Source organism: Pteropus vampyrus, unplaced genomic scaffold (genome assembly GCF_000151845.1).
Source record: "Pteropus vampyrus isolate Shadow unplaced genomic scaffold, Pvam_2.0 Scaffold196, whole genome shotgun sequence".
NCBI classification, from domain to species: domain Eukaryota; kingdom Metazoa; phylum Chordata; class Mammalia; order Chiroptera; family Pteropodidae; genus Pteropus; species Pteropus vampyrus.
In genome coordinates this window covers 2,318,117-2,345,063 of record NW_011888977.1, presented here as the reverse complement: position 1 = coordinate 2,345,063, position 26,947 = coordinate 2,318,117, and the positions used below count along the sequence as shown (strand labels likewise).

General features: G+C 56.4%; 1 protein-coding gene across 3 annotated transcripts in view; it reads right to left on the bottom strand.

Annotated features, from left to right (window-relative positions):
• Window positions 1–8,279: 8,279 nt before the first annotated feature.
• Window positions 8,280–26,947, bottom strand: part of CBFA2T3 (CBFA2/RUNX1 translocation partner 3) — a 21,928-nt gene continuing 3,260 nt past the window's right edge. Inside the window, exons 2-11 of one of the 3 annotated variants that reach the window (XM_011371875.2) lie at window positions 26,654–26,731; window positions 23,158–23,399; window positions 22,919–23,008; window positions 17,906–18,087; window positions 17,001–17,173; window positions 13,304–13,389; window positions 12,462–12,660; window positions 11,856–11,924; window positions 10,139–10,329; window positions 8,280–8,883 (exon numbers count right to left, since the gene is read on the bottom strand). In XM_011371875.2, coding sequence (XP_011370177.1) covers window positions 8,593–8,883; window positions 10,139–10,329; window positions 11,856–11,924; window positions 12,462–12,660; window positions 13,304–13,389; window positions 17,001–17,173; window positions 17,906–18,087; window positions 22,919–23,008; window positions 23,158–23,399; window positions 26,654–26,731 — 1,601 coding nt within the window. In that variant the 3' untranslated portion in view covers window positions 8,280–8,592. Of the gene's footprint in view, window positions 8,884–10,138; window positions 10,330–11,855; window positions 11,925–12,461; window positions 12,661–13,303; window positions 13,390–17,000; window positions 17,225–17,905; window positions 18,088–22,918; window positions 23,009–23,157; window positions 23,400–26,653; window positions 26,732–26,947 lie in introns of all 3 variants that reach the window. The other 2 variants (XM_011371874.2, XM_011371876.2) reach the window with 2 other exon arrangements.

The window sequence follows — 26,947 nt, the reverse complement described above, 5'->3', positions numbered from 1 at the left end:
GGTAGATGACAGGGTGAGCCGACCAGGCCTCTAGCGCTCATTTCCACACCAGCACATACTGGTGCCTTCCCTGGGTTTTAAGCCCTCCTCCAGGCCAGCTGCGCCCACTAAGCACTTAAATGGCTTCCAGCTGCAGTCAAACTCCCAGCCCTGGCTTTTGGGCCCTGAGGGGTTAGACGCCTTTACTCCAGACCTGTCCCTTTGTTCCTCACAGTTCTATCACTTCCAGAACACTCAAGGTGGAGAGAAAAGCACAGCTGAGGTGGAGCCAGGGAAGGCCTCCCCCATGTCAGCTCAGCCAGGCTTGCTTCCAGGCCTGAGCTAGGGGCGGTGGCAATGAGGAAGCTCACTGGAGTAGCCAGTCCACACTCCTCGCTCGGTGTTACACCTCACTTAGCAGTAGGCATTGTTAGGATGACACAGGCATGAGCAAATTATCTGAGCACGCAGAAGCAGGAAAGATGGCCAGTGGGTTCAGAGCAAGCTTCCTGGAGGAGGTGGCATTTGAGCCGCCCTTGATGAATTGTGTCAGGCAGAGCCAGGGCCAAGGATGGTCTGGGCAGAGGGAACAGATTGAGCAAAGGTCTGGAGGAGTGAAGATAGGGTGGGTGCCACAGGGGTCAGAGGTCTACCTCTGTCCCTCCTCCTGAACTCCTATCGATTCCCCATGGACCCACCCCTCTCCCACTCCCCATTCTGGACCAGCTTTTAGGTGGGAGACACTTAAATGAAGCCAGAATCCTGCCCTGGCCACAGGGCAAAACGGTTGAATTACACAGAGCTCAGACAGTGGATACTGGGGCCCTGAAGACAGTTTGTTAAGCCTGCTTCTGCCGCCTCCACGGTTCCTCACTTGCTGCCCATGGAGGACAACCGCAGGCCTGTGTCCCTGTGTGCCCTGGTCTCTTCCATCCGCCCTTTCCTGGCTCAGTCTTGGTGGAGTGCCTGTTGTGCCTTTTCTATCCTCCTGACATGTTTACAGGGGACCCCTCTAGTGCATTTGCCCCCTCCAGCCCAGAGACCAGCCCCGGGCCACAGGAAGTGGGTCAAAGTTGGGCCAGCTGGGTCTCTTCCTCGGGGACTTGGAATTGAAAGGGAGAGTTGCAGGGCCCAGTGGAGTTGGACTGGAAGCCCAGAGCTGGAGCAGCATTCTCCTCTGGGCTATGGGTACAGGGGGGACGAGTCAGGGGGAGACTCGTGGCTGCCGCGCCAGCCCTGGGAAGCTGAGGTCCCCTGGCTCCTCACCCGACTTCCCCTTCCCTTACCCCACCCAGTTTTGTTCTCACCTCCAGGAGGCTGAGCTGAAGACTGCATGGCATCCTCTCGGCCCCTGAGGTAAGGTGGTCTCCAGGCAGAGTCTCACGGCCTCCAGTCAGCTGTGCTCCTGTATGTGCAGGACTCCCAGCTCAAATGCAGGTCGTCCTTGTCTCTTCCCTCTTTCCTTGTCTCCACACAGCTGCCCACACTTACATGCGCACGACTCCAAGGGGCCGCTTCTTCCAGGGAGCCTCCCTGATTGCTCCTCTTTCTTGTGACCACTATGCCTGGGCCTTTCCCTCTGTCTGTCCCATGCAAATTATATATCCCCAAGTCTCCCCTGGCAGTCCAGAGTGCCTCAAGGGCAGCATCCATGTCCGCACCGAGGACAGGGCTTCAGTCTAAGATTGGCTGGACAAGGATGGTGGTGTAGCCACTGCCTGTCTTTCTCCCCTAACATGAGATAGTTGGTCCCCTCCCTCCTGTGGGTCCGAGGCCCCATGGAGGGCCTCGGGCCTGGGCCCTTCCCTCTGTTTCCACATGGGAGGCAGGGCACCAAGTAGAGAGCCGCTGGACTCAGGCCCGGCCTCCAGCAGCCTCCCTCTGAGCTCAGACCTCTGCAATGGAAAAACATTGTCATTCCACTCTATGCCGAGACTGCTGACACACCAGGCCCAGCTGGGGCTCCCGCCAGCCGCCTGGCGTGGGGACAGCCTCGCCCCCACACTGGCCTTTCCAATGACGCCTTTTAAAATACACCATGTTCCAAGCCTGGGCCCGAGTATTAATAACACCCCTCCCCCAGGGGCTGCCAGCGAACTGGGAGTTCCAAGTCCTGGGCGCCCGACTCTGGAAGGGACCCGCCCTGGGAGCTAGGATGCCATGGCTGATACTCTGGCTCCTTGTGGGTCAAGGTGTCCCTTTCCTTGGTGTCCACCTTCGGGTCCTGTGTCCACCCTCAGGGTCTTGTGGGAGATGCCCAGCACTGCCACAAACAGTAGGGGTCAGGGTCCATGAAGCCATGGGTGTCGTCTAGGGTCCAAGGTTGTCCAGATCACCTTGAGGACACAACCTTTGAAAGTTCGCCCCTCTTGGCAAGAACATAAGAGGCCGTGGGTGGACTGAGCAGAGGGTTTTCCACCCGAACCCCATTCACATTCCAACCTACGTCATGCGGGTGTTCACTCCTTTGGGGCAGGGCCTTGTCTCGCTTGCCTGGCACTGAGAAAGCCCCCAACATATATTTGGTGAGTAAATGTATGAAAAGGGGCTTAGCCGGAATTGCCTGGAACCCAAGGAGAGGCAGAGCCATGATGGCAAATGTTGGTTTTATTACACGACACAGAGGTAACTGACGTGACCTGAATCGTAACATCTTACAGCATCCAGGTCAAACAGGGTACATCAGAGGACACGCGACGGGGACGGCATGCCACGGATCCTACACAGCTTGAGGAAAACCCGTTACAGGAAAACGACCCAACACTTGAGGTCCAACTCCTTTAGGAGAATTATTTTTAAAAAAGGAAGAAAGAGAAAGTGGAAAATCAATGCATTCCCCATGAGGTTGTGCGAGGCTGTGTCCTGGCCCCGTTCCCACGGCCAGACCCCCTCGGCCTGAGGAGGACGCAATGGGCGAGCCCATGGCTGGCCTGACTGGGCCCCTTGTCCATGTGGGAGCAAGGGCATCCAATGCTTTTATTCTAACATTCAAAAAACAGGCTCCGGTTTGAGTCCCAACATCATTACTGTTACGAGGGGTCTTTGGGTGGCACTCCAGCGGCCAGCCGAATGGAAACACAAGGAACGAAAGCATGCAAGGGGGAGTTTCCTGAAACGCTGAGGACCAATACAGGTTGCTGTCACAGACACCCAGCTCCCCCAGCCTTATCTGTGACATATCCGAGGAGCAGATGGGACCTCAGGGTCCAGCTCCTGCACGTCCCCGTTCTCATTCTCTTCCTCCTCTTTTGCCAGCAGGACTGTGACCCGGAGCCTGTTGCCGGTTGCATTTTTGGAAAATGCCCTGTGTGGCATGAGAGCCCTGGAGGCCCAAGGAAACAGGCCACTGGGGCTGGGGAGAGCTAGGCTGGGGGCTTGCACTGGGCCACTAGAGTCCCAGGAACACCCACAACCATCAGCCCAAGTCAGCCTTGGCAGGGCCTATTCCTGCCTTACTCAGAACTCCAAAGGACTAATTTCCAGCTGTCGGGGACCCCAGGATGAAGATGGGAATGGGAGTGAGGCAGCATGACCAGAAAACCCCGGGAGAAGAGGGGCTCCAGATGCCGGGGTCTGGGGGGAAGCCAGCAGTGGGTTCTTCCTTCCCCTCTCCCTCCTTTCCTGGGGATACTTCCTCTGGGCAGTGACCCTGGAGATGAGGAGAGAACAGGGCAGCCCCACCCTGCAATGTTGGGGTTTTGTCAGGGAATATACTTACCCTGACTGGCGGTTCTGGTCACAGGGCCCCTTAGTAGGTGTGCGGGCCACCTCTCAACTGGCATTCTTGGCCCATGGCCACCACACTGCAGGTGGTCCCAGACTAGCTAGGACATCAATCCAATCTGCCCATTATGCCTACAGCAGAACCTCATCTGTCCTTGGAACAGGCCTGGACTCATGGCTGGAGCACTAGCAGGGGGCAGCCGAGCCCACAGGCGGATTCCTTTCGGGCAGCCAAGGTCACGGGAGAATACAAAGCACCCTCGCAGCTTTGGAATACCAAGGGGGTTGGTTGTGCTATTCTGGGTTCAGTGGATGGAGACGTGGATGGGCGGGTGGACTGCAGCATGGTTGTGTGGGTTAGACTGAAGGATGAATGGATAGATACATGCATGATGTGTTTAGGGGTGGACGGCGGAGAGACAGGTGGGTGGGTAAAAGGATGAATAGAGGAGGATGGGATCAAGTGATAGTTGGGATAGAGGAACGGAGAGACAGGGGGATGGATGGGTGGGTGGATGGATGGATAGATGGATGGGTGGGTGGGTCAGTGAGTAGATAGATAGGTGGGTGAATAGAAGGCCAGACAGATGACTAGATTGGTCAGAAGGATGAACCGATGAAAGAAAAGAATCAATAAATAATCGTGGGCTGAGAGGATGGGGAAAATGATGGTTAAACATGCTAGCGAGAGTGGGCTGGGACGGGCAAGATGGGTGGATAACAGAGAAAAGGCTTTGGTGTCATTTTGAGGACATATTTGGAAAAATTGGCAAATAGGAGAAAGTTAGGGCCTGACCGATCCCTCTCCACCATGTCATCGGGATGAAACCAAAACCAACACCCCCCTGCCCCTCTCCCATCCATCTTCCTCCGCCACTGAACCTCTTGGGGCCCTGGAGTGACCCCACCTGCCAAACCCACAGGGCAGCCCCTTCCTGGGAGTTCGGCTCCTCTTATTCTATAGTCCTTACCCTCCTGGATCCCCGAGACTTTCTCTAGCTCTCCTCTTTGCCCCTGGTAACACCCAAGGCTTTTCTGTGTCTTGGTGAGGCATGAGCAGGGGGACTTTCTCTCTTCAGATGGAGTCTGAGTTGTGCCAGCCTGTCCACACATTGAATGGAAGGCACTGGTCTTTGCCAACAGAGTACCCCCCCAGACACCACCTGGGGATGGTGACACATCCTAAGAGAAAGGCCAGCCTGGGTCCAGAGCAGGATGAGAAACAAGGAGATGAGAGGAAGGGGTGGGAAAGGTCGAGAATCATATACTAGGGGGCTTTCTACATGGGAGTGAAAGAGAGGGGTCTGGGTACCAGCATTCATCCTTCTGTCTCCACCTGTGGGCTTCGGGCTCTGGCCGCTGCTTTCTTACTGCAGTTTTGGCCTCAAAACAGGAGAGGTAAACTGCTGTTTTGGCTTGATTTGTGGGAAGGAAGTCTCTGAGTAGCTGCATCTCACAGAGCTTTTGGGTCACCTGTGTCTGACCTTGGCTGTGACTTGTGGAGGAGACTCCTGCACATGCATCACTGGTCAGTGGTATGTAAGCTCAGCAGGTACCAGGGCAGGCTGGCCTCTGAGCAGAGAGTGGGAGGCTAGATCTTCTCTTTGTATAAGAAAGGTAGGTGCTCCAGGTGTGGATACGGTTACCGCACAGATACTCATATTTAGTCCAACTCCTAATGCAAAAGCTCCACCCCCATCCTGAAGCTATTGATTCTGTGTTTGGTTCCACCATGAGCTCTTTGGCCAAATGGGGCCTAAGCACAGTGACCGATAGAAATGCCAGCTCCCAAAGCATAGAAAGGAGCTCTAGCACCTTCCTCAGGCCTCCCTGGGCGGGAGGAGCTGCCTGCTTTGGCTGAGGCCGCCCTTACCAGGACATCCCCCTCCCACCCATTCTGGGCCTGACCTCCTCACTTCAGGCCCCCACTCTACCTTGCTGCCATCCCCTAATCCTGAAGATGCTCTCGGCACAGCAGAGGCTCCACCGTGGGTCTGTGGCAAGCCCCTCGTGCCAGGTTTCCGCAGCCTCTGCCAGTGATGGCTCCTTGGTGAATGGGATCTAGATGTGGGAATCATGCCAGGAAGCCTTTTATAGCTGACTTGAGTGTTCCCTCTTCTCGACAGCTGGGGTGGGAGGGACCACCCCACCTCAGACCCTCAGCCTGTGATTCAGTCCTGGAGATTGGTCTGGCCTGGACGCTGCCAGCTGACCAACATGCTAGTGTTCCTGGCATACCTGCTTGTCCCCAAAGGGGGACCACGTGAGGGGAAGAGAAACAGAGGCCGGCAAGGCAAACCAGCAGGTCTTCAGGTGAGGGGCTATTCCACAACTCACTTCAGACCTCGGTGTCACCCCTCAAGTCCTGATGGTAGGAATGTGGGTAAACAGGAGCCTTAGCCCTCCTCCCCCAGACCCCAGCATACCCAGGGCAGGCACTCTCCTGACACCACTTTTCAGCACAACCTCGTGGGAATAGAGTCCAAAGCACCCACCTCCGAGGGGAGGCAGGCCCGTTCCACTGCACATCTGAAACCAGTTTTAATAGGTTCAACGCTTGCAAGAGAGAAAGAAAGCAGGCTGGAAACATGACAGGTGGGCGTCCGCTGTCTCGAGAGCCCAGATCCCAAACTGGTCTTTGCTTTTCTGAAACCCACAAAAGCAAACCTCTAAGAGGCTGATGGACCCACAGCACTGGGCATCGAAGACGGTGGCTGGAACGAGGAATTTTCTGGTGGATGAAATAGATCTATCTCGACTTTCAGAATTAGGTTTCCAATGTCAGGCGTGCTTCGGCGTGGCATCTAGTCCTGGCAACCAGATGGAACCCTTTCTTTCAATACTCAAAGAATGAATTCTTACAGCTCTGAAAAAATAACAGCAATCAAACAAACCCATTGCTCCCCATAGGACCACAGTTCAGATTTCTTTGAATATCGATTTCCTAAACTTTACATACTTCTGCAGTTTCTCTTAATTTTTTTTTTTTATTTGGCAAACATCTCTTCATTATCATCATGAATATCATTATTTGGACCTCTGCAAGGACTATATACATTCACATTAACGTACACTATTGACTTCTTGCCTCTCGGCGGGGCCCCTCGGGAACCCCGGTTTCAGTAGCTGGTCACTCCCCGTATTGCACTCCAGTCCTGGGAACTTCTTACAGCGATGCAAGAAAATGCCAGATCATGGACCATGTCTGCCGTTTGTTCTCCCATTGAGTACAGGTGAGAATTTCCTTACTCCTTTATTTCCTCCTTGAGATCGTTGGGGGAGTTGAGTGGGGTGGGGTGGACAGGGCTAGAGTGGGGGTACATCCCCCCCTGAGGATCAGCTGGACAGAAACGCGAGGTTATACACAGCTGACCAAGTCTCCAGAAGGTGCGGAGAGGGCGGACTGTTCTTGTTTGTCGTTTTTTTTCTTTTTCTGCAAAAGTGTGAAGAAAGGAGAGAAGGTGTAGGGAACACTGGGGGTGGATGGCAGTGGGGCAAAGATGAGTTGGGTGGGGCGGCACTGAGGAGGGGCAGAAGAGGTAGAGGAGGAAAAACGGAGAAGCAGTTGTTAAAGGCGCAGTTGCTGTCTCCTTGTACTTTGAAAAGCACGTAAGAATCAACCCGAAAGATTGTCACAGTTTTGTTTCGGAATTATGCTCTCTCTGGGAAGGACACGTTAGTACTTTTTTTTTCACAAGTGGAAGAAATTAAATGTGATGAAATTTCACAGAGGGCGTGAGGACAGACAGAGTTATCTTCCCCTGCACGCGTGTAATGCCTTGCTGGGCGTGCACACACACATACACGCTCGTGCGCGTGGCCGGCAGGGTGCTGAGGGCTGGCTGCGTGGCCCGCCGCTCTGTGCCCAGCGAAGGCGCTGCCGTCTCGTCGAAAAGAAACAAAAGTCGCTTCTTGTTGGGCAAAACCCTCCGAACCCCAATATCCCAAACTTCAAAACAGAATCAAAAGAAAAGACCAACATCGGAACAAACCCAAGAGTGGAGTAAAACAGTGAAAAAAAATACTTTGGCAGTGACAAACAAATTTTGGATTTTGACTTCTTGTGTTTGCTTTTTGGATTTCCTTTGGAGCAGAGGTGTGTGCGGCGTCCTTGGCTGGCTAGCTGGCAAGGTAGTTTACAGGTTTGCTTCCTTTACTTTTTTTTAAAAAAAACAACTTTTTGGATTTCTACTTAAAGCCAAAGAGTTTGACATGAAAGGAAAAAAATCTGAAACCAAAAAATGCTTCTTGGGTCAGAAACTGAAGTCTTTCTTACCGTCTTCACCGAATCAGCCACATACCCCTGGGGTGATTTCGGTGACACAGCGACTCAGATCTCTGCTATAAAATAAGTTTTCTTTTTCCCTTTTCAATCAGGAAGGGGAAACCTCCCCACAGTTTGTCCATTTCTGAGTAGCTTTTTTTTTTTGCCATAAAACCCCCCAAAATTCTTCACTGAAAATATAAGCCATCAAACGATTACTTTTTTTCATTAAAGAGAAAGCGTGTGAAAGTCATAAAGACAGAAAAAAGAGGGAGAGAAAGGAGAGGGGAAGAGAGGGAGGGAGGGGGGGGGACAGAGAGAGAGAGAGAGAGAGAAGGGCAGTGGACAAGCCGGTGGCACTCCGGCCAGTGTCCCCTCCGTCGTCTAAAGCTTGGTGGGAGGTTCTGAGGATGCCTGAAGAGGTTGTTGCGTGAGATCATCAGGTAGCTGAGGAAGTTGCGTTGAATGCAGTTTTTGTTGGTTCTGTGTTTTCTTTTGGAGAGAAGCAGTAGCAGCAGTGACTCCAATAGTTGGGCTCCCAGGGCCGAGCGCAGCATCTGGGCGGCTGGGGCCGGGTGGGGTCGGTGGGCATGTGCCCGTGAGCTGAGCAGTGGGTCTGGGAGTGGTCAGCGGGGCGCGGCATCCAGTGGGCCAGGGGAGGCGGGTCGAGAGGGCCCAGTGGAGCCAGCTTCGCTAGGGCTGGTAGCACCCGTGGGCAGGCAGGGGCCCAGGCTGGCAGTGGCATCAGGCTGTCCAGGCACTGGGTCGGCCACCACGGCCGTGGGGCCTTGCAGGCTCTGGCCACACACATGGTGGTGCTTCTCCCAGTCCTTGTGCTGGCAGAAGGAGCCGCAGTAGCGCGCTGCGTTACAGCCGCTGCACGTCTCGCTGGCCTTGCGCCCACAGTTCCAGCAGCTCTAGATTGGGGTGTGGGGGGGAGATGGTCGGGCTGGGCCAGGGCTGGGCCACCCCAAATCCCCAAAGCACCCAGCCCCGCTGCAGAATAGGGAAGTGCATACCCTAAACAAACCGGCTCAGACCCAGCCAGGGTGAGACAGGAACATCCCGAAGTGCTACAGCCGTGGGTCACCCTTGGGGGACACTGCCCTTTAGCCGGGCAATTCTGGGGAGATGGCCCCACTACCACATCACACTACTCTAGCCCACCCCAGATAGGTTCACAGTGGGCTTACAGGTCCATGGGGAACTCACGAGAGCAGGGAGACACAGCCCCTTCCTCTTTTCTAGGAAGCCCTCCTGCCTCATCAAGGCTCCAATACAGAACGTGGGGGCCCCAAAAGAATAAAGACTGACACGTTCCAACATGGCGTGCATGGCAGGCCTTCCTCCGTCACAGCCTTCCCCTACCATTGGGCCTTTGCCATCTTTCTGTGAAACAAGCATAACCCAGCTGGCCACATGAGCAGAAGCTGGGCAGGGACACCGGTGAAGGCCTCAGGCTATGGGACAGGGAAGCCCGAGCCTACCCTGGAGAAGGGCTCAGGTGCCCATTCGGCCTCTAGAGCCTCTTGGACCCCAACGCCTCCTGCTGTCCCCAGCTCACTCTGCTTGGCCACACTGGCCTTCCCTAGTCCTCAGTCTGCCAGGCGTGCCCCGCCCCAACCCCGCTTTGTCCCTACTGCTTCCTCCTGGGATGGCACTGCTCCCCAATTCCTGCACGCTGGCTCACTTACTCCAGGACTGCTCAGACATCACTGCTAGTGAGCACTGCCTGACACCTCACCCTTCTCCCACACACGTCCACAGACTGAAGTGCTCCGGACTTCACGTCCAAGCACCAGCATAATAATTTCATACCCTCCCTGAGTGTGTGCATCTGCCAGGAGCTGAGGAGGCACTTTAGATGCCGCCTAGGGTCTTCACATCCTCCTCCTGACTCTTACTTTCCAGGTTAGAGAAAGCATGGGCTTTGACATCTGCCAGCCTGGGTGTGGATAATGGCCCCATCGCCTCCCAGGGTGTGATTGGGGCAAGCCACCTCCCCTTTGGAGTCCTCAGTTTCCACATCTGTACAATGGGAGGCCCACGCGACCCGCCTCACCAGGCCATGCGGGGTCAAAAGAGCTCACAAGGCCGTCGAGGTCACACAGCTGGGAGGAGGCAGAGTGGCTCTGGATCTGGAGGTGGGGTGGGTGGGGGGTGGGCACCTACCTCACTGGAGTCCTCCTGCTGGTTGACGACAGTGAGAGCATCCTCAGAGGCCTGCCGTCTGGCCTCGGCCAGGGCCCGTTCCATCTTGGCGCGCTCTGTGCTGATGAGCTCGTGGGCCTTCCGCTCGGCATCCGACACAGCTTTCTGCAGCTCAGACATCGCCTGCCGCTTCACCTCATTCACTGCCTCTTCTGCAAAGGACACTCGGCTATGGTCACATGAGCTGGCCTAGGTGAGTCTCCCGGGTCTCCGTCCTATAACCCTGGGGGTGGGGCTTGTGCACAAAGGATCACATGCATCCCTGCATGCATATGCAAGCATGGCCACAGGGGAACTTTCCAAGCTCACACTCTCCTGCAGTGTTCTCAAATTCTAGTGTGCAATGGCACCCTTGGAGGGTGGGGACCGGGCCCACCCCCAGATTCTGATTCAGGAGGCCTGGAGAGGGCCTGAGGATCTGCATTCCCAACGAGTTCCAAGCGATGCTGCTGATGCTGGTCTTTGCAGCCACTTTGAGAACCACGGCTGTACTGTTCTCCCCCAAGGACAGTCTGCCTTTCCCTGGGGCCTATCCAGAAGTAGTCCAGGAAATGCCCAGTCCAGGGCTCTGCATCGTTATTCCCCCCAAGGCCCTCTGTTATCTCCTCCACCCTCACCACTTCTGCCTGCTTATGTCTGAGGACTCAGAACACTGTTCTTGCTGTGGCCAGGGCGTCTGCTCAGATTGCACTGTGCTCTCTGACATTGGGAACAACATGACCCCAGCCCCCACTAAACCACCCCCACAGCTGTTCAAGCCTGCCTCAGTTTACCTGGCAGTGCTGCTCCTGCAGCATGGTGTGAGGGAGGCTGGGGTAGGATTAAGCAAGGCTCCCATTTAAGAGGCCAAGATGGTCCTTGAGCTCCCCATCCCAGTGTTTGCACACTGTGTGCTGAGCTGCTGGCAGTGCTAGCTGCAGCTGCCTGCCCCCGTGTCACTACTTAAGCTCCACATAGCTGTCACCAAGGGTCCCATAAGGCCCCGCCATGGGCCAGACAGAGGCAAAGGGCAAATTAGGACCTCTGTCCTCCTGTCCAGGCCTGCCCACTGCCTTGCTCTAGCAGCTGCTGCCTGTCTGTGGCCCCCTCGGCCTCCAGCTCTGGCCTGGGACTCTCCACTCTCTCAAGATCCTGAGATGGTTTCCCTCTAACTCACACTTCACACTGAATCCACCCACATATCCAAACATATCGGGGATCCAGCCTCTTCTCTGCACTGCCACCACCATGAGAGCCCACCTGTCTCTCTTGCTGCCCACAGGCTCCAGCTTCTGCCCAGCTCCTCCCCAAAGTCTGCTCCCAGGATGCAATGAATGTCCCCCACGGCACTCCCCTGTTGCTGCGCTATGCCCAGGAGGCCGCACAGACTCCAGCTCTAAGTGCCTCTCTCATGTGTGTACATGTCTGTGCATACACACACGCATGCTGGGCCTGAGGCCCTGCTTGTTCTGCTGAGCATGGTGTTATTCCCTGGCAGGTGTTGGGTGACAGTCGTCCTGCCCTGTATACTAAGTGCACTGTGACCCCTATGGGAGCCCCGTCTGTGATGTCCTGTGAGCTTTGCCCTGAGCCAGGGCCCCGGCTGAGCTTCCAACCACACAGACTCTCCTTGTAGACGAGAGAGGGCAAGTGTGTCTGGGCCCTGGCCCCAGCTCCCTCTCCCACTGTCCCCACTCACCAGCTTTCCTCCAGATCTCCTCTGGCATGTAGCTGGAGAGGGCCCGAGGCATGAACTCCCGGTGCACGTCTGAAATACAGGGGCCAGTGTCACACGCAGGACAGGACCACGCCCTGCTGGGTGACCAGCCCATGGAGTGAGTGTGTTCTTGGTTGGGGTCCCAAGGTAGCCATGGATGGAAACCCTGTATCAGTTGCTGGGGTGGAGGCAGGGCAGCATCAGGAAGGGTGAATACCCTGAAGCCAATGGACCTAGGATTCCACTGGGAGCTGGGCCCATCCTGAGCCTCTCTCAGTTCCCGTGGTCATCGTCCAGGGGATGAGCACCGACCACTGAGGCCTCCCAGCTCTGAGCCCCTGGCCCACTGGAACTGTGTCTGGGCTTCCTAGTGGGTTAGTTGGTGTCTTTGTGCAGAGCAAAAAAGGCACCTCTTTTTCAAGTAAGATGGTTTTGGGTGGTATTTTATCGCAGCGTCTGAGTAAGGGCCCTGCCTTCATGGGTTCTGGCCTTGGTTCTATACCTTCCCTTCACGAGTCCCGCAGGGCCCCCTGCACTGCCCGTGATGCTGCCTACATTGTTCCCCCTGCTCCGCCCCCCAGCACGCACCTAGCTGAGACCCCTCCACGCCCGCAGAGCTGCTGAGGGGCCGGGCGGCGGGGGGTGCAGGGCCCTTCTTGGTGTCCTCGGTGTCGCTGTAGCGCCGGGCCCAGTGGTTGAGCTCCTCGCGGTCAGCCTCCTGGCACCGGCGCAGCACGGTCAGTGACCGCCGTGTCTTCTCAGCCATGTCCATGATGCAGTTCAGGAGCTGTGGGGGGTCGGTAGCCTGAGTGCTTCTGGGCCTCAGCCAGCCCTCCGTCCAATAGTGCTAGCCATTGGCACCCCCAAACGGGCTGCCGGCAGGAATGTGAAAACCCAGCTCCTCTGCCTGGAAGACCCCTGAACAGCTGAGGCAGGCCCGAAGATGGCCCACTGGTCTCCCCGAGTCCCCAGCATCAGGGGCACCCCACTCAGAGGATGCATGTTTGAATGCAGGGGGCTCAGGGCCCTCCTTTCAAATCTCCGTGTGTGGTCTGTCACATGTAGTGGATGTGGTCATCACCGTTCTGGGGACCACATCTTCTGCCTGGGCTTCCCCCTGAAGAGGAAGCAGGGGCGAGGATGACCCTGGAAATGGTGTTTGAGGGGTCCCACCCCACACCAAGTGACCTGCCTCTGGGAGACTCTCTATAGGAAAGGTAAGGTTTTGGGGGGCTGACTGGAAGTGGACGGCAGGCTGAGATGGGTGCCTACCTTAGACCCCACCTCATGTTTCCCAAGACCCCTACCCACCCCCTCAAGTGGGCACCGAGCAAAGGGAAGCCCAAATGAGCCCTGCCCCTGCAGCCTCACAGGTTGGGCAGAGCCCCTGCAGTCGCCATGGCACCTGTGGCCCTGGCCTGGACACTCACATTATTGAGGTGCTTCCACTCCTCGGCCCATTCACGCTCTGTCAGCCTGTGGTCAATCACTTCCTCTGGCCGTGACCCGTGGACCGCTGCGGGAGGGGATTGGACACTCAGGCCTCATCTCATGCTCCTAGGCCTCACCCCATCCTCCCCAAGCCCCAACACCTGCCCTCTAGGCTCCTGCCTGCCTAGGCTGCACCCATCTGGGTAAGGTGGAGAGGGTGAAGAAGGCATCCCCAGGCACTGACCCTCTGCCCACTGCCCACTGCTCTGAGGAAGTCAGGAACATACCTGGCCTCTGCTCAAGGCTTGGGAAGAAGAGACTCACTTCTGGTTTTGACCACCCTTCCCGCATCTCCCTGCCTCCAAAACTTGCTGCTCTCATTCTTTCTGCCCCCTGCTGCCAAACAAGGCTGCACCAGACCTCACTTCTGGGGCCTCACCACTGCTCAGAAGCCCTCAGGGCCTCCGTGTGACTGCCTGGCTCCAACACAAGCTTTACCACTTTCTTGCAGCCAACTGGACTCCTATGTATCCGCCAGAGCCCAGGTCACAGGCCACCTCCTCCTCATCAGCCCTGGGCCCTGGCAAGCCCTGTGTATTTCCGGTTGTTTAGTAATTGCAGGCGCTTCCTTGTTTGTTCTTAGTTCCCCTTCCCCTCAACAGTTTGTCAGTCCACAGGGCAGGGCTGGCATGTCCCATTCTCCACTGTGTTCCCTGGCCTGAGCTCTGGCCCAGCAAGGGCTCCAGCTTATCTGCAGGGTCTCAAGTAAGCTGGTCCACGTGTGGTCTCCTGGGAGGTCGGGAGGTTGGGAAAGCCAGCAATCCTGACGCTCATTCTCCATGGGACCAGGGACCCTCATCTTGCCTTTCAGGGCCTCAGTTTCCCTGTCCTGCCTACCTCCGGGGCTGTGAGAAGACTTCTAGGAGGCACGCTAGAAGGCTCGTACCTGGGGAGAGCCCAGGTACGAGTAGACTCTGTGCCACGTGCTTTCTCCCTTTTATCTCTGCATTGACCTCCGAAGGAGGTCCTGCTGTCATTCCCAGATTACAGATGAGAAAACCAAGGCTGCTTGAGGGAACATATTTGTCCAAGGTCGCCCAAGGTCACCCAAGGTCAGCCTGAGCAGAGCCGTGCCCTCCGCCCCTGGCTGGTATGGCTCCAGAGACCGAAACAATGGGGTCAGAAACAAATCCACCGCGAGCTGCGAAATGCGTTCAAGTGGAGCAGCGTCTGTCCTCACCATGGCTCTTCCTACAGTTTCTGACCTACCAAATGCCGTCCCCACTACTGTTTTGGGTGCTCCAGCCTGTGCTGGGCAACCCAGTGTCCATCGAAGCTTTTGGGATGAGGTCTCTCTCTTTAGGCCTTTTTCAGGCCCTAAGGGTCTTCTAGCACCCCAAACCCAAAGTGCCTCCCTAAACTGCAGAAAGGGTGGGAGGTAGTGGCCGTGGCCCGTTGTCTGTGGCCCTGCCCTGCTGCCTGCAGAGCCAGGGCCTGCGCCAACGCCCCAACCAAAATAGTGGCTGAGATCTGCCCAACAGCTGGCATCTATTTTTGCATTAGCAGAAGCGGGTGGGAATAGCACCTGCCTGATTCAGCCACAGGGAGCCAGACGCTGTCACCTGCTGCTTGGGCCCGGGCCCTGGAAGCTTCCTCAGGGTTGGGGTGAGGAGGCCTCCTTGTATGGAACAAGGCCTCTGCTGACCCTGCCTCTGGGTCCCCCATTGGTGCCCTGGGCTGTCTCAGGGGTGGCCATTTCTAGGCTGTCCCCCATAATACACTGAAGGGCCCCTGAGGTAGGGGCTAGTCCTGTTCATCTCTTTGTCCCCACCACAGAGGAGGGCCAGTGGTCAGGCAGATGTGGCTAGAAGACTTTGGGCGTGTCAGTTATGCTCTCTGGGCCTCAGTCTCCTCATCTATGACACGGGCATGCTAACATGTCGCACATACATCAGAACCTATCAAGGCCCACTGCCTTCAAGAACTGAGTAAAGGACATAATGCAAGATGTAAGTGCTGCACCCCAGACTTGTTGCCAGACTTGTAATGGATCTGGTGTTTTGATTTGGTGTTTTGGGGTTCATATCCATCCTGCCCCGAGAGCGGGATGGGCACGCGTGGTCAGCGGGGCTCGGTGAGAGCTCGCAAGTCTCAGAGGACGTCCGCGTTCCCTCAGGGTGCCCAGCGACACCTGTGAGAGTGCCTTCAAGGCAGGGTCTGCAGCTGCTGTGACTTGAGGATCCTACCTGCCAGAGCCTGACCACCTGTCCTACCCATAAATAGCTAGCCTGTGCACCCCACCTGCAATATTGTGACTTACAAGAAATAAACATTTGGTCATTCAGATGAGCAAAATAATTTTCATATATGGTCTTTATCTAGGGTTCCTGGCTCATAGCTCCCCAAACCCTTGGAATTTCCTACGTGTGGAGAGGGATAAAAGTGGCTTTTGTTAATATTAATGAGATGACCTTGGAACAGGATGGGTGCTGGTTGCCCAGAGAACAAATTATGTGAGTAGAGGGTTGGAACTTTCGGTTTTACCCCCGACCTCCAGGCTGGGGAGAGGGGCTGGAGGTTAAGTCAATCAATCGCCAATGGCCAATGATTTAATCAATCATGCCGAGGTAATGAAACCTTCATAAAAGGATGGAGTGCGGAGAGCTTCTGCGTGAACACTGGAGATCTGGGGAGAGTGGTGTACCGGGAGAGGGCACGGACACTCCCCACCCTTTTCCCATACCCTGCCTTATGCATCTCTTTCATCTGGCTATTCCTGATTTATAACCTTTTACGATAAACAGGTGATCTAGTAAGTAAATGTTTCTCTGAGTTCTGTGAGCCACTCTAGCAAATTAATTGAACCCAAGGGGGAGATTGTGGGAACCTCTGATTTATAGCCGGTTGATGAGAAGCACAGGTAACAACCTGGACTTGCAACTGGCATCTGAAGGGATGGGGGGTGGGCAGTCTTGTAGGACTGAACGTTTAACCTGTGGGACCTGATGCTGTCTCCAAGTAGATAGTGTCAGAATTGAGTTCAATTGCAGGGCAATACGCTGGTGTCCGAGAATTGCTTGGTGTTATGTGGGAAGCAGCCCCCGCCACGCGGAAATTGGGTCCAGGAACTTAATTTCCTGCCCTTCCTCTGCCCCAGCTGCAGAACCCGGCAGCCTCCCTTTTCTTGGCTGTATAAGGAGATGAACACACCTGTGCAGGAGCTGTGGGCAACGGAAGGGTGTGTGCCTCGCAGATGGTGAGAGCCCCTCAAAAGTGAGTGGCTCTACGGACCCTAGACCCCATACCTGTGGGGCCCTGCCTCTGTCCAGCCAGTGCCCCAAGACAGGCACATCCACAATCCCGCCCCCAGGGAGGGTAGGGCCCTCCTGGGCCCTGAGAGTAGGGATGTTGAAGCTGCCCCCAACATGAAGGTCCTGAAAAGATGGCTCTCCCTCAGATGTATCCTGGTGCAGCCCAGCCAAGGTAGGGCTCCCCTCTCTGCCCTGGGGCCAGCTACACACTCAGATCCTTTCTCTACACCCATTTCCTCGGCATTCTTCCCAGACAGACACGTATACACAGTAGCCCTCAGATTCCCCTCCCCTTCCCCCGCCCCCGCCAAAGGCACACTAGTGCTCCCACTAACATGCAGACACATTGGCCCCCGCCCCCCAGTCCCCCCAGCGCACTGCTCACTGAGTTGCCGATGGCGCTCCCGCAGCTCCCGGGGGTCAGGGTGGCGGTAGGAGTCACGGGAGTGGTGGGCCAAGGCCATGTCCTCGAGGCGGTAGTGTGGAGGCAGTGTGGGGTGGGGCAGCCCGTTGCTGGGGCTGTAGCGCTGGGCAGGGCTCAGGGTGCACGGCCGTTTGCTGAGGGGGTCAGGGTGCATCGGGTCACGGTCTGACCCATTCTCTTTGGTCCTGGCCCAGAGACCGAGCAGGGAGCCAGTGGTCATGAGACAAGGAGCCATGGACAGAGGTCCGAGCAAGAGGGGTGAGAGGGAAAAGGAGGTGGTGGGCAGGGAGAGGAAGAGTGAGAGAGAAACAGAGACAGAGAGCGATTAGACTAGTCCACTGGAGCTCCAGACTCGACTCCTACCCCTGTGGTGCAAGCTCTGGGGCCCAGTCAGTGATCAAGAAGCCTGAGCCTCTGTCGAGAGAACAGGGAGAGGAAAACACTCTCTCCTGCAAGCAGGACAAACTCTCATCTCTGCGACCCAGCGGTGAGGGCCAGCTCAGGTGCCTGGGGACCTTGGGCTCCTGGACACTTTGATCTACATCTAGCACAAAGAGAATAGCCATGGAATTTCTCCAGAGAGATTTCTTCCTGCTTCTTCCCTTGTCACTCCAGGGGGACATCTGAGCCCTCAGGAGGCCTCACCACAGCACAACAGGGCAGCCTCTCGGAGATTCAGTTTGTGCAGTGGCCTTGCAGGCAAGGCTGAACTTTACCAGCCCGCTCACTAGCTGCAGGCCATAGTATTGACCCGCATTCTCTCAGTCCTGGAACTAGGGCTCCAGTTGAGCTGTGGTACCAGAGGCAGCTCTGGACTCAGTCCCTCCACTGTCCCCCTCCCCAGCCATAGAAAGCCCCCAAGGTACCTGTCAGGTGTCCTCCTCTTGCCGTTCTCATTGACTTCCAGCAGGAGCTCCGAGGAGTCAATGGGCGAAGAGGCGTTGGCATCTAGCAGAAGCTGCTCATGCTGGGCCAGGTACTGGGCAGGGGTCTGCTTGGCCAGGCGGGCACAGTGCAGGAGTTCCCGCTGCAGCAAGGGCAGGTTTGCCTGTGGCAGGGAGCGAGAGGGGCTTGTACTCGCTGCTGATGGAGGTCAGGGCACAAAGGGGCATAGCCCTGCTCCGATGCCAGGCAGGGAGGCCAATGGCCAGCCTCACCGTGTGACTTTGGGCAAGTCATATGACCTCTCTGGATCTCAAGTTCCTCTACTATAAGCTGAGAATTAGGGCGGGAAGGAAAAGTAGGCAGGACTGTGCCCCCTAGGGCACACAGTGATTTGGGGGTCCAGTGGGACCTGAGACAAGATCCTTGTCTGCCAGGCTGAAGCTTTTCCACTTCACCAAACTCCCTCCCACGATGGCATCTGGAGAAGGCAAGGAAGGGATCATGACGAGGATTCCTTGACTGCACTCCATGGAAGCAGGCGCCAGATCACCCACTGTGTGGAGGAGGAAACTGAGGGTCTGAGAGAGGAAGCGGTCAGCCCGCACACAGCTAACCGTAGATGGAGGAGATGGAACAGGACTCCCACATGTCTGCTCCAGATCTCCAGGTGTGCTGCTAGGAGCCCCCTGCCCTCCCACTTTTTGGGAGTTCCCAACCTGGCCTTGAATGGAGCTTGGAGTTTGGACTACGCACATTAGCGTGCCTGCACCGCTCTGAGCAGTCATGCATGTCACCGTCTGTTTTTATTGCCCACGGTCCTTCAAACCATCGGGGATGGATGTTGCGACTTGGTTCTATATTTATGAATAAAGACACTAGGGCCCAGCGGGTGGAATGATATGTGCGGGAGGGGCTGGGGCACAGGATTCAAATGCAGACCTCGCCTGTAACAACCGTGTGTAACTGCTGTGCCCTCCTGTCTGTGCCCTTGCCCCGGCTCCAGGGCCTCCCAGAATGCACTGCTGGGTGGCAAGTGGGCTTCTCACGTGCCTTCTGAAGAGTCTTCCCAGAGCTGCTGTCGGGGGAGGGGCAGGCTGGGTAGGGGCCCAGTGGCAGGTCGCTTGGGAGAACCAGAGTTCCAAGTATTTGTAAATAAATACAATTCTCCAGCTTTCTCATGGTGTTTCAAAGCTGCCACATAGCCCTCTCCCGCCTCTGTCTCCCCAGAACCCATTAGCACATCCACCCGGACCCGATCAAGCAGCCGATGCAGTTTTGTTCAGCAGTGCCGGCTGCCAGGCCTGTTTTTCTATTTGGATAGCTGAACTGGGGCCAGCCCGCCATCTGTCGAACACGTTAGGAGCATGAGCTGGGAAAGGAGGTCCCGGGAGGTCTGAAGACGCCAAACATCCTTCTCTCCCTCACTGGCCCTGGGCCCCTCCTCTCCCGCACTGCCTCCCCTTGGCAGGCCCAGCAGGGTGGAGACTGCACGGGCACCGGCTGGTCTGGTCGCTGTTAGTGTGGTAGAAACATCTGGATTCCTGGCTGGCTGGGGCCAGCTGGGAGCCGGGACCATGGGTGGAGGCTGGCCGGGCGGGGCAGCCTCTCTCAGCTTCTGGAAAGCCCCGCCACTCAGCCATGCACAGCGTTGGGCTCAGGAGAGGGTGCAAAGGACCCAGGGTTCTTGGCTAGGGGGAGTGGGGCTGGGTAACACAGACCCCAGACCAGAAAAAATGGGTGAAGACCATGGGGTGCCATGTCTGGTAAATTCCCCCGGGGCAGCAGTCTCCATTGGGTCCCCAAAGGCCCATGTTGCCAAGGAGGCCTTGCCACTTCGATGCTGGACAGAATAAACTGGTCTCAAAAGCTCTCTGGATCCCAGCTCCGCCATCTGAACAAAGGTTCTAATATTTCAGAAAAGCCCGGAACTACCCTCTTCACAGATGGGAACTCTGGCCAGAGGGAAATCAACGTTCACAAAAACCACCACAATAATGGTGTTGGTTGAACTGATGTCTCCCACGTAATGAGGGTTTATGATGTTTCTGCTGCTTCACCAAACGCCTCATCTAATGCCCACACAGCCTTCATGACTGTGGGCCCTGTGGCCAGCCCACCCTGCTCTGCAGTGTGATCTTGGGCAAGTCACTTAACTCCTCTGACTTCTGCCTCATCTGCAGCTGGAGCTGTGAAAAGCACCCGCTTCTACAATCCTGGGTGTAATGGGCTCCTGTGAGCTTCATATGAATTAACTTATCTACTCCCACCCCTGTGAGGTGGGTTGTTACATTCCCAGTGGCTGGAGTTTTTCAGAAGCCCACTTGTTGGAGCTGGGGTTTGGGCCAGGCAGCCAGCTCGAGACTCACTCTCAGCCACAGCCCCTGCCTCTCTGCAGTATGACAGCTCCAAGGGCCACTGTGAGGGTGCATTTCTGCTGCCCACGCAGTGGGCTTGGTGCACTGTGAGTCCTTAGGAAGCGTCACTACCGTGTCAGTGAAGGTCACGGAAGAGGAATCAAGGTGGCCCAGTGGGCCAGGCAGGGGGCCTTCTGCCGGGTTACCCCACAGCACTCTGTGTTTTAAAGTGACTAGGGCTTCTGTGACAAGGTGGATGGGGGCCCTTCCTCAGGAAGGACCATGGGGCCAGGCCCAAGCCTTGTCAACTAGCTCTGGAAACAGAACTGGCTGCACCCCAGGAGCTCCATGTCAGTGAGAGGAATGGACTCTGTGTCCTTGACAGTTCCATTGGGCCCAGGGCCCTGGGTGGGATCCCAGATCTCAGTCATCGCAGGCAGGCCCCTCACCCTATCAGGAGAGCAAGCCGGGCATGAAAGCCCTAATAGCACTTTAGAGCCACTATGGGAAGAGGGGAAACCGAGGCAGAGAAGTATCTCAACAGGCAGTGCTGGGCCAGGTGTGTCCTGTCTGGAGCTTCACTGGGGTATCTGGGAGGATGCTGAGGTGGGAGGTGTAGCGGGCAGGGGGCCGCAGGCCTGGCTGAGGCAAGCAGCAAACTCGGATGTTAGCCCTGCCCCTGCTCCTCAGATAAACAAGGGCAGCTGACTCCAGCGGGCGGGACATCTGCTGTAAATATTTGATCCGACAGAATAAGCAGGCGCACTGTGTCCCCAAAGATGGGGAGCGGTGGAGTCAGCAGTAAGTTGAAAGGAGAAGAGAGAAGGGAAGGGCTCCTAATGAATTGCAAATGACTGCCAGATGGGCCCAAACCCTGCTCCATGCCAGCAGCCTCTTTGTCGCCAGCTCAGGAGTGTGAGCACAGTGGGGCGTGGGCAGAAGGGCAGGAAGGAGGGAGGGAGCAGATGTGGGGACATGACAACATGGGGTCTCCTTGGTGAGGGACTGCAGGGAACAAGGTGCTGATCTGGGGCATGACCTGAGAAGGTCGGGGAGGGGCTTGGAGTCTGACAGATTTAGGTTCCGGCCTCAGCTCCTTCTTTCCACCAGCAGGGTGGACCTCAAGGCTTCAGTTTCCCTGCCTATAAATTAGGAAAGGTGCCTGTGCTGTCCCGTTCCCCACCCAGGGCTGCTGGGGGTCAGCAAGGGCAGCTTCAAAAGAGCTTAGTAAAGCATGCGTCATCTGTGGAACATTTTTTAAATCCCCAGATGATAGCCAATATGAATCTAGCATGGCCCAATTCTTCACGTGCATCACTTCATGCAATCTTCCCAATAGCCTGCAAATGATTCCCACTTTACAGTTGCAGAAACAGAGCACAGAGGGGTGAACCAGCCTGGCCCAGGCCAATAGGAGGCTCAGAGGCAGGGGCAGGGCTCAAACCTAGGAGCATCTGGTCTAGTCTGTCCTCAAGACTCTCTGGAAGGCAGCCCCTCCTCGCCCCCGCCCCTCTCCAGGGCCTGGCCAGGTGGTGAGCAGGGCCCACACTGGAAACATCTCTCAGGCACAGGAAATGAGAGCCCCAGGGGGAAGCCAGAGGCACTCAGTGTGGGCATCTCCCAAGTGAGCCCCCCAAACCCTGACCTCAGGCAGCGCACAGCAGCGAGGGTCATGGAGTCAAATGCTTCTGGGAAGCCTTTTATCTTTGTCCCTCTGGGAGGTGTATGACCTCATTTTGGAGAGTAGAGACCCTGATAAGTACCGCGGTGAAGACTCTGGTCTAACATGGACTGGATCTGTGCTCACTCTTGTTAAAATGCAGTTTCTGATTCCATGGGTCTGGGCCAAGCCCAGGAACCTTCATTGCTCACAAGCCCCCAGTGCTGCTGCCACCCAACACCAGCTATTCCCGCTGAGAGTTCCTGGTCTATTGTTTATCTTCTGTATTTGACCACAAGACATCCTTTTCATCTGACAGCCATTCATCTAGTTACCTTTCCACCCACACAACCACCCACCGTCAGTCTGTCCACCCATCTGTGCCTCCATCTGCCCGCTGTCCTTCTTCCCCTCACTCTGTCCCAGCCACACGGCGCCCCGCCCCGTCCCCCAGTCCCTCAGACACAGCAGGCACACCTTGCTTCAGGGCCTTTGCACATGCCTGGAAGGAAGGCTTTGTGTATCCACCCGGCTCCCTCCCTCCCTTCCTCAGCCCTCATCATTTGCCCCCTTTTTGTAGATGGGCACATATCACAGAGTTTGTAGTCACTGCTGGTTGGCTGTCTCCCCTCCCAGCCAGGCCATTGGCTTTAGGAGGGTCTGTGCCTACTTTGCTCATGGCTATGTCCCCAAGCCTTGCACAGTACCTGGCACATAGCAGGTGCTTAAAATCCAGCTGTCCAGTGGATGAGTGCCTTCAGGTAATAATAACAAGCCTGATTTGAGAGCTCTGTCTTAGAGCACTGGGTTTGTTGGCTGACGAATCCAGTCTGGCAACTAGTTTGTAGCCTTAACTAGTAGGAATCGGTCCCGACTGGTCAGAGCTATTCCCCCGGGGTCCCGGTTGGGCTGACTACGATGCCTGGTCAGAACTGGCAGAGAATGAACTAGGGGCATGAGGGAGCAGAGTCTGCCATTACCTTCAAGAAGGGGATGACGAATGGCCGCAGTGGGAAGTTGGTGGCCTCCTGGAGCTTGGAATGAAACTCCTCAATGGTCAGTGTGGAGTTCTGTGGGGAGAAAACCACCTCATGTTAGCCCAAGCCCCATCCACCCAGCCTGGGGAGAGCAGGAGGCCTGAGGGCTGGGCATGGCCCAGTGTCTCTGCATCTTCCCTCAATAGACACATGGTGTCTTTGGCCACGTTACCCAGACTCACCACGAGGCCCAGCACCAGCGTGCGCACACGTTCTCCGATCTCTGGGGAGATGTCACTGCCGAACTGCTGCAGGGTGGTGAGGAACCGCTTGAGTTTGCTGAGCTGCCGCGCCCCACAGGCTGGGGGCAGGTGCTGCGTGGACAGTGAGGCCGTGGACGAGGTGGCCGGGCCATTGCTAAAGCCGTTGGGTGTGGATGGGGTGCCATTGATGGCTGTTGGTGAGTGGCTGCTGCCGTTCATCACTGTTGGGGGGGGGAGGGGGCGTGAGGAGCACAGCAGAGAGTTGCAGGCCCCCCGCTACAGCAGCAGGAATACCACGAGGGGACCAACACCCATAACAGATGCACAGACCAGGGCCTGGAAAGGTGTGTGCTTGACCCAGGGCCTCAGTGAGTGGAGTCTTCACGGTCAGACCCTCCACATTCCAGGGGTATGCCACAGCCCCCATGTGGCTTGGCAGATGCCCGCCTGCCAGCCAGGCTGCTTGGTGTCCACTGTGAACAGGCAGAGGGGCTTCTCTACTATTAGGGATCTGCCAGCCCACTTCTCCTCTTCTTGGGAGAGGTCGCTTATTCACCTGAGAGACTGATGACCCCACCTCCACCATGACAGCCCTGAGAGGGGTACACTCCCACACAGGGACCATTGCCCAAACACAGGCCCCAATGCCCGGACTGACGGGGCTGGGGTGAGGCAGAGGGACCTGGATTGCCAGGAGAAGTGGGGCTGAATCCTGGAGAGGAGGCACTGGGCCAGTTGCTGTTTGGGGCTGCTATACACACACGGATATGTGTGCACATGGGCCCCAGGCTGTGTGTGAGGGACAAGCAAATGACCTAAGGGACCTGTGATGAACCCACGGCAGGGGCCCCAGGAATAGCATCCCAGGGCTAGCAGATGCCAGGGGTGCTGTGAAGTGGTCTCAGGGAAGGACCTCCTCCCTCAGCCCCAGGCGACAGAGACTTCACACTGGAGGCTGGGGGAGCCCTCCATAACTAGCCATCTGCATCCTGGTCCCCTGGTCTCAGAAACCTGAGCAGTGACTATCAGGGTCTACAGAGAGGTCAGAGGTCACAGGCTCCCAGGGCCATTGATGATGGTGGAGGGGGCTCCAGAAGGGGGTATGGGGGAGGGCGGGACACTTCTGGGAGGCCTAAAGCTCAACTGCTAAATCTAGGAGACACTCACATCTCGTGTCCTTGGCCACTGCACAGGCACCAGATGGCTTGCTCATGTTCACACACTCAGCCCCTCACATGCTCACCTGCCTGTTCCCTCATCCTACACATATAAGCACCCTTTGCATGGGAGTTGAGAGTGAGCCTCCTGCCTGAGGCCCTGCACCTGCCTGAACTAACCCAGACAGGCCGTGTGTGAGACTCGGGGCCTGGCCTCAGTTTCTTCATCTACAAATGGCCCTGGGTCCAAACCAGAGGTAGGGCTTCTCCACTCCACAGGCGCCTGGTCCCTCTGCTCCAGGCTCCCCCGGCTTGTAAAATTCAGGTTGTCCTCCCACCACTGGGAGGAGCCAGAAATGTTTGACCCTGATTGCTTTTACATGTGGATGATCACTCCTTGATAATTGGCCCCCACTTAGCCAGAAGTTTGGAAACCACTGATTGAAGGCCAGGGTTGACACAAAAACAGATGTGCTGCCTCCCTCCGGAGAAGGGACAGGAGCAGGAGCGGAGCCTGACACCCTGCTCCTGGGGCCCGCGTCCTTCCCAGCACCGCCTTCCCTCCCCCGGAGATGGAGACGCGACGCAAGTGGAAAACTGTTTCCCCTTCTGGGCCCCGGAAGTGACACGCTGGCTCTGAAATAATCCCACCAGAGAGGTGTGCCTGATTTGGGCCTTCCTTCTCCCTCTGGGATGGAGAGTGAACGCCAAACGCAGGACAGGAAGAGGCTCTGTGCCCCGCCTTGTCTAAAGTTCTGTACAGAGGACCCTTAGAGAGACCAGAAGAACCCAGCTGTGCTAATTTTCTGTCTCACCAGCGAGCTTAAGCCAACTCCATAGTGGACAGTGACACACACACCCCCTGGTCAAGACTGATGACAGACACTGGCGGTCACTCTAGCCAGGCCAATAGATGGCCTGAGGCCACGGGAGACCTCACCGCAGTGGGGGCTCACTCCTCAGGGTAGAGCTATGCTATCACCTGAGGTCTGTACCTTCCAGAGGCTTCTAAGACGTGCAGCTGTCCACGCTGCCTGGGCCCCCACCCGCCGGCCCCTGGCCTGGCCTGGGCATGGCCTCCCTGCAGCTCCCTTACCAGCCTGCCCTCGGCGCCTGGGTCCTCCCGGAGGCTCGCTTGCCCTCGCTGGCCTGTGCTCCCTCCCGCAGGCTGCTGGGCAGTCTCAGCAGCTTGCTAAAGAGACGCCGAAAATAACCCCCAGCCACAAGTGCTTTCATTCCACAACAGGTGTGTTACTAAGTTAGACCACACACGTGTCCCCGGCTGAGGTTTGGGGGCACACACTGGCACCCCCGCAGCTCCCCCAGTCCTAGGCCTGGGTGGGGGTCAGGCTTCGATGAGGAAGCAACAAACATCAACCCCCCTCTCCCCGCCCCTCGCCCATGCTAGCCCCTCTTCCTGCCACAGGGGTGGCTCAGGGGCTGAGAATCACATAGTCCTGATAGCGCTGCATCTTAATAGACAAGCTGGACCCAAGAGCGAGGCCAAGAGTCACAGAATGGCAAGGAGGACCATAGCATCACAGGGCATAAATAATGCACAATTGTTATATCATCTCTTCTTGGAGCCGGGAGCTACATGGTGGCCACGCCTGAACCGTACAGCACAACTGGCTTGTAGTGGGGACTTGTCCTGTCACTGGCTGACAAATACTCTGAGCATCGCCCCATAAGAACTTTCCATTATGAGCATCAGCTGCAGCCCAAGCACTGTGATGGAAATGCCCGCTAGTGACCAATGTCTGCTGAGCACCCAGTACGCGCTAGGCCTTGCACTGACTCGACCAGCAGCATCTCATGGCCCTTTGTAATTGCCCTGGCACCAGGTGCCCTGATGACTTCCAGGTGGGGAAACTGAGGTACAGGTGGTGGTACATGCCCAAAGTCATCCCACTGGGAAGCGGAAGAGCTGGGACTCGACCTAGGATGGGATCTGTCCTTGAGGTGCCAACTACAGACTTGCATTGACATTCTACTTTCAGTTCTAAGATGTGCCATATTTGCCCTGTTTTGCGGATTGGGAAGAAGGAGCACAGAGAGGGTATCCACCTGCCTAAGGTCACACAGCCTGTGAGCAGCAAGGCTAGGGTATGAATATGGATCTGGGACTCAGGGACCTCGACTGCTCTCCTGGGCCTACCCTACTTGGACCCCTCTCCCTATGGGAGGCAGGTCTCACTGACACGGCAGATGCAGCAGTGGGTTGCGTAGGCAGTGGGGTCATTGCTACAGCCTTCCCAGGGCAGAGTGTGCTGGTGAGGACCTCCCAGGAGGCCCATGGTTTTTGTTATTTTACTTACAAAGACAGACCATAGACCATTTTAAGCAGCCATGAAAACGGCCATGGGGCAGAGACATCGCAGGCCCGTCCTCTCGATCTGTAAGCAAAATAAGAAAAACACGCTGTCAGGAAAGGGGCCGTGGGCAGGTGGATCTGCCCTGTGGGGTGTCTGCAGTTGACCCCTCCCCTCTCTGCCTCTTGACAGCAGTTTTGGGGATCAGGACTGTCACCACCTTCGGCCAGTCGTTCCTTTCTTTGGGCCTCAGTTTCTTCTGTAAAATGACAGGGCTGGATCGGGGTTTCTCTTAGGGCC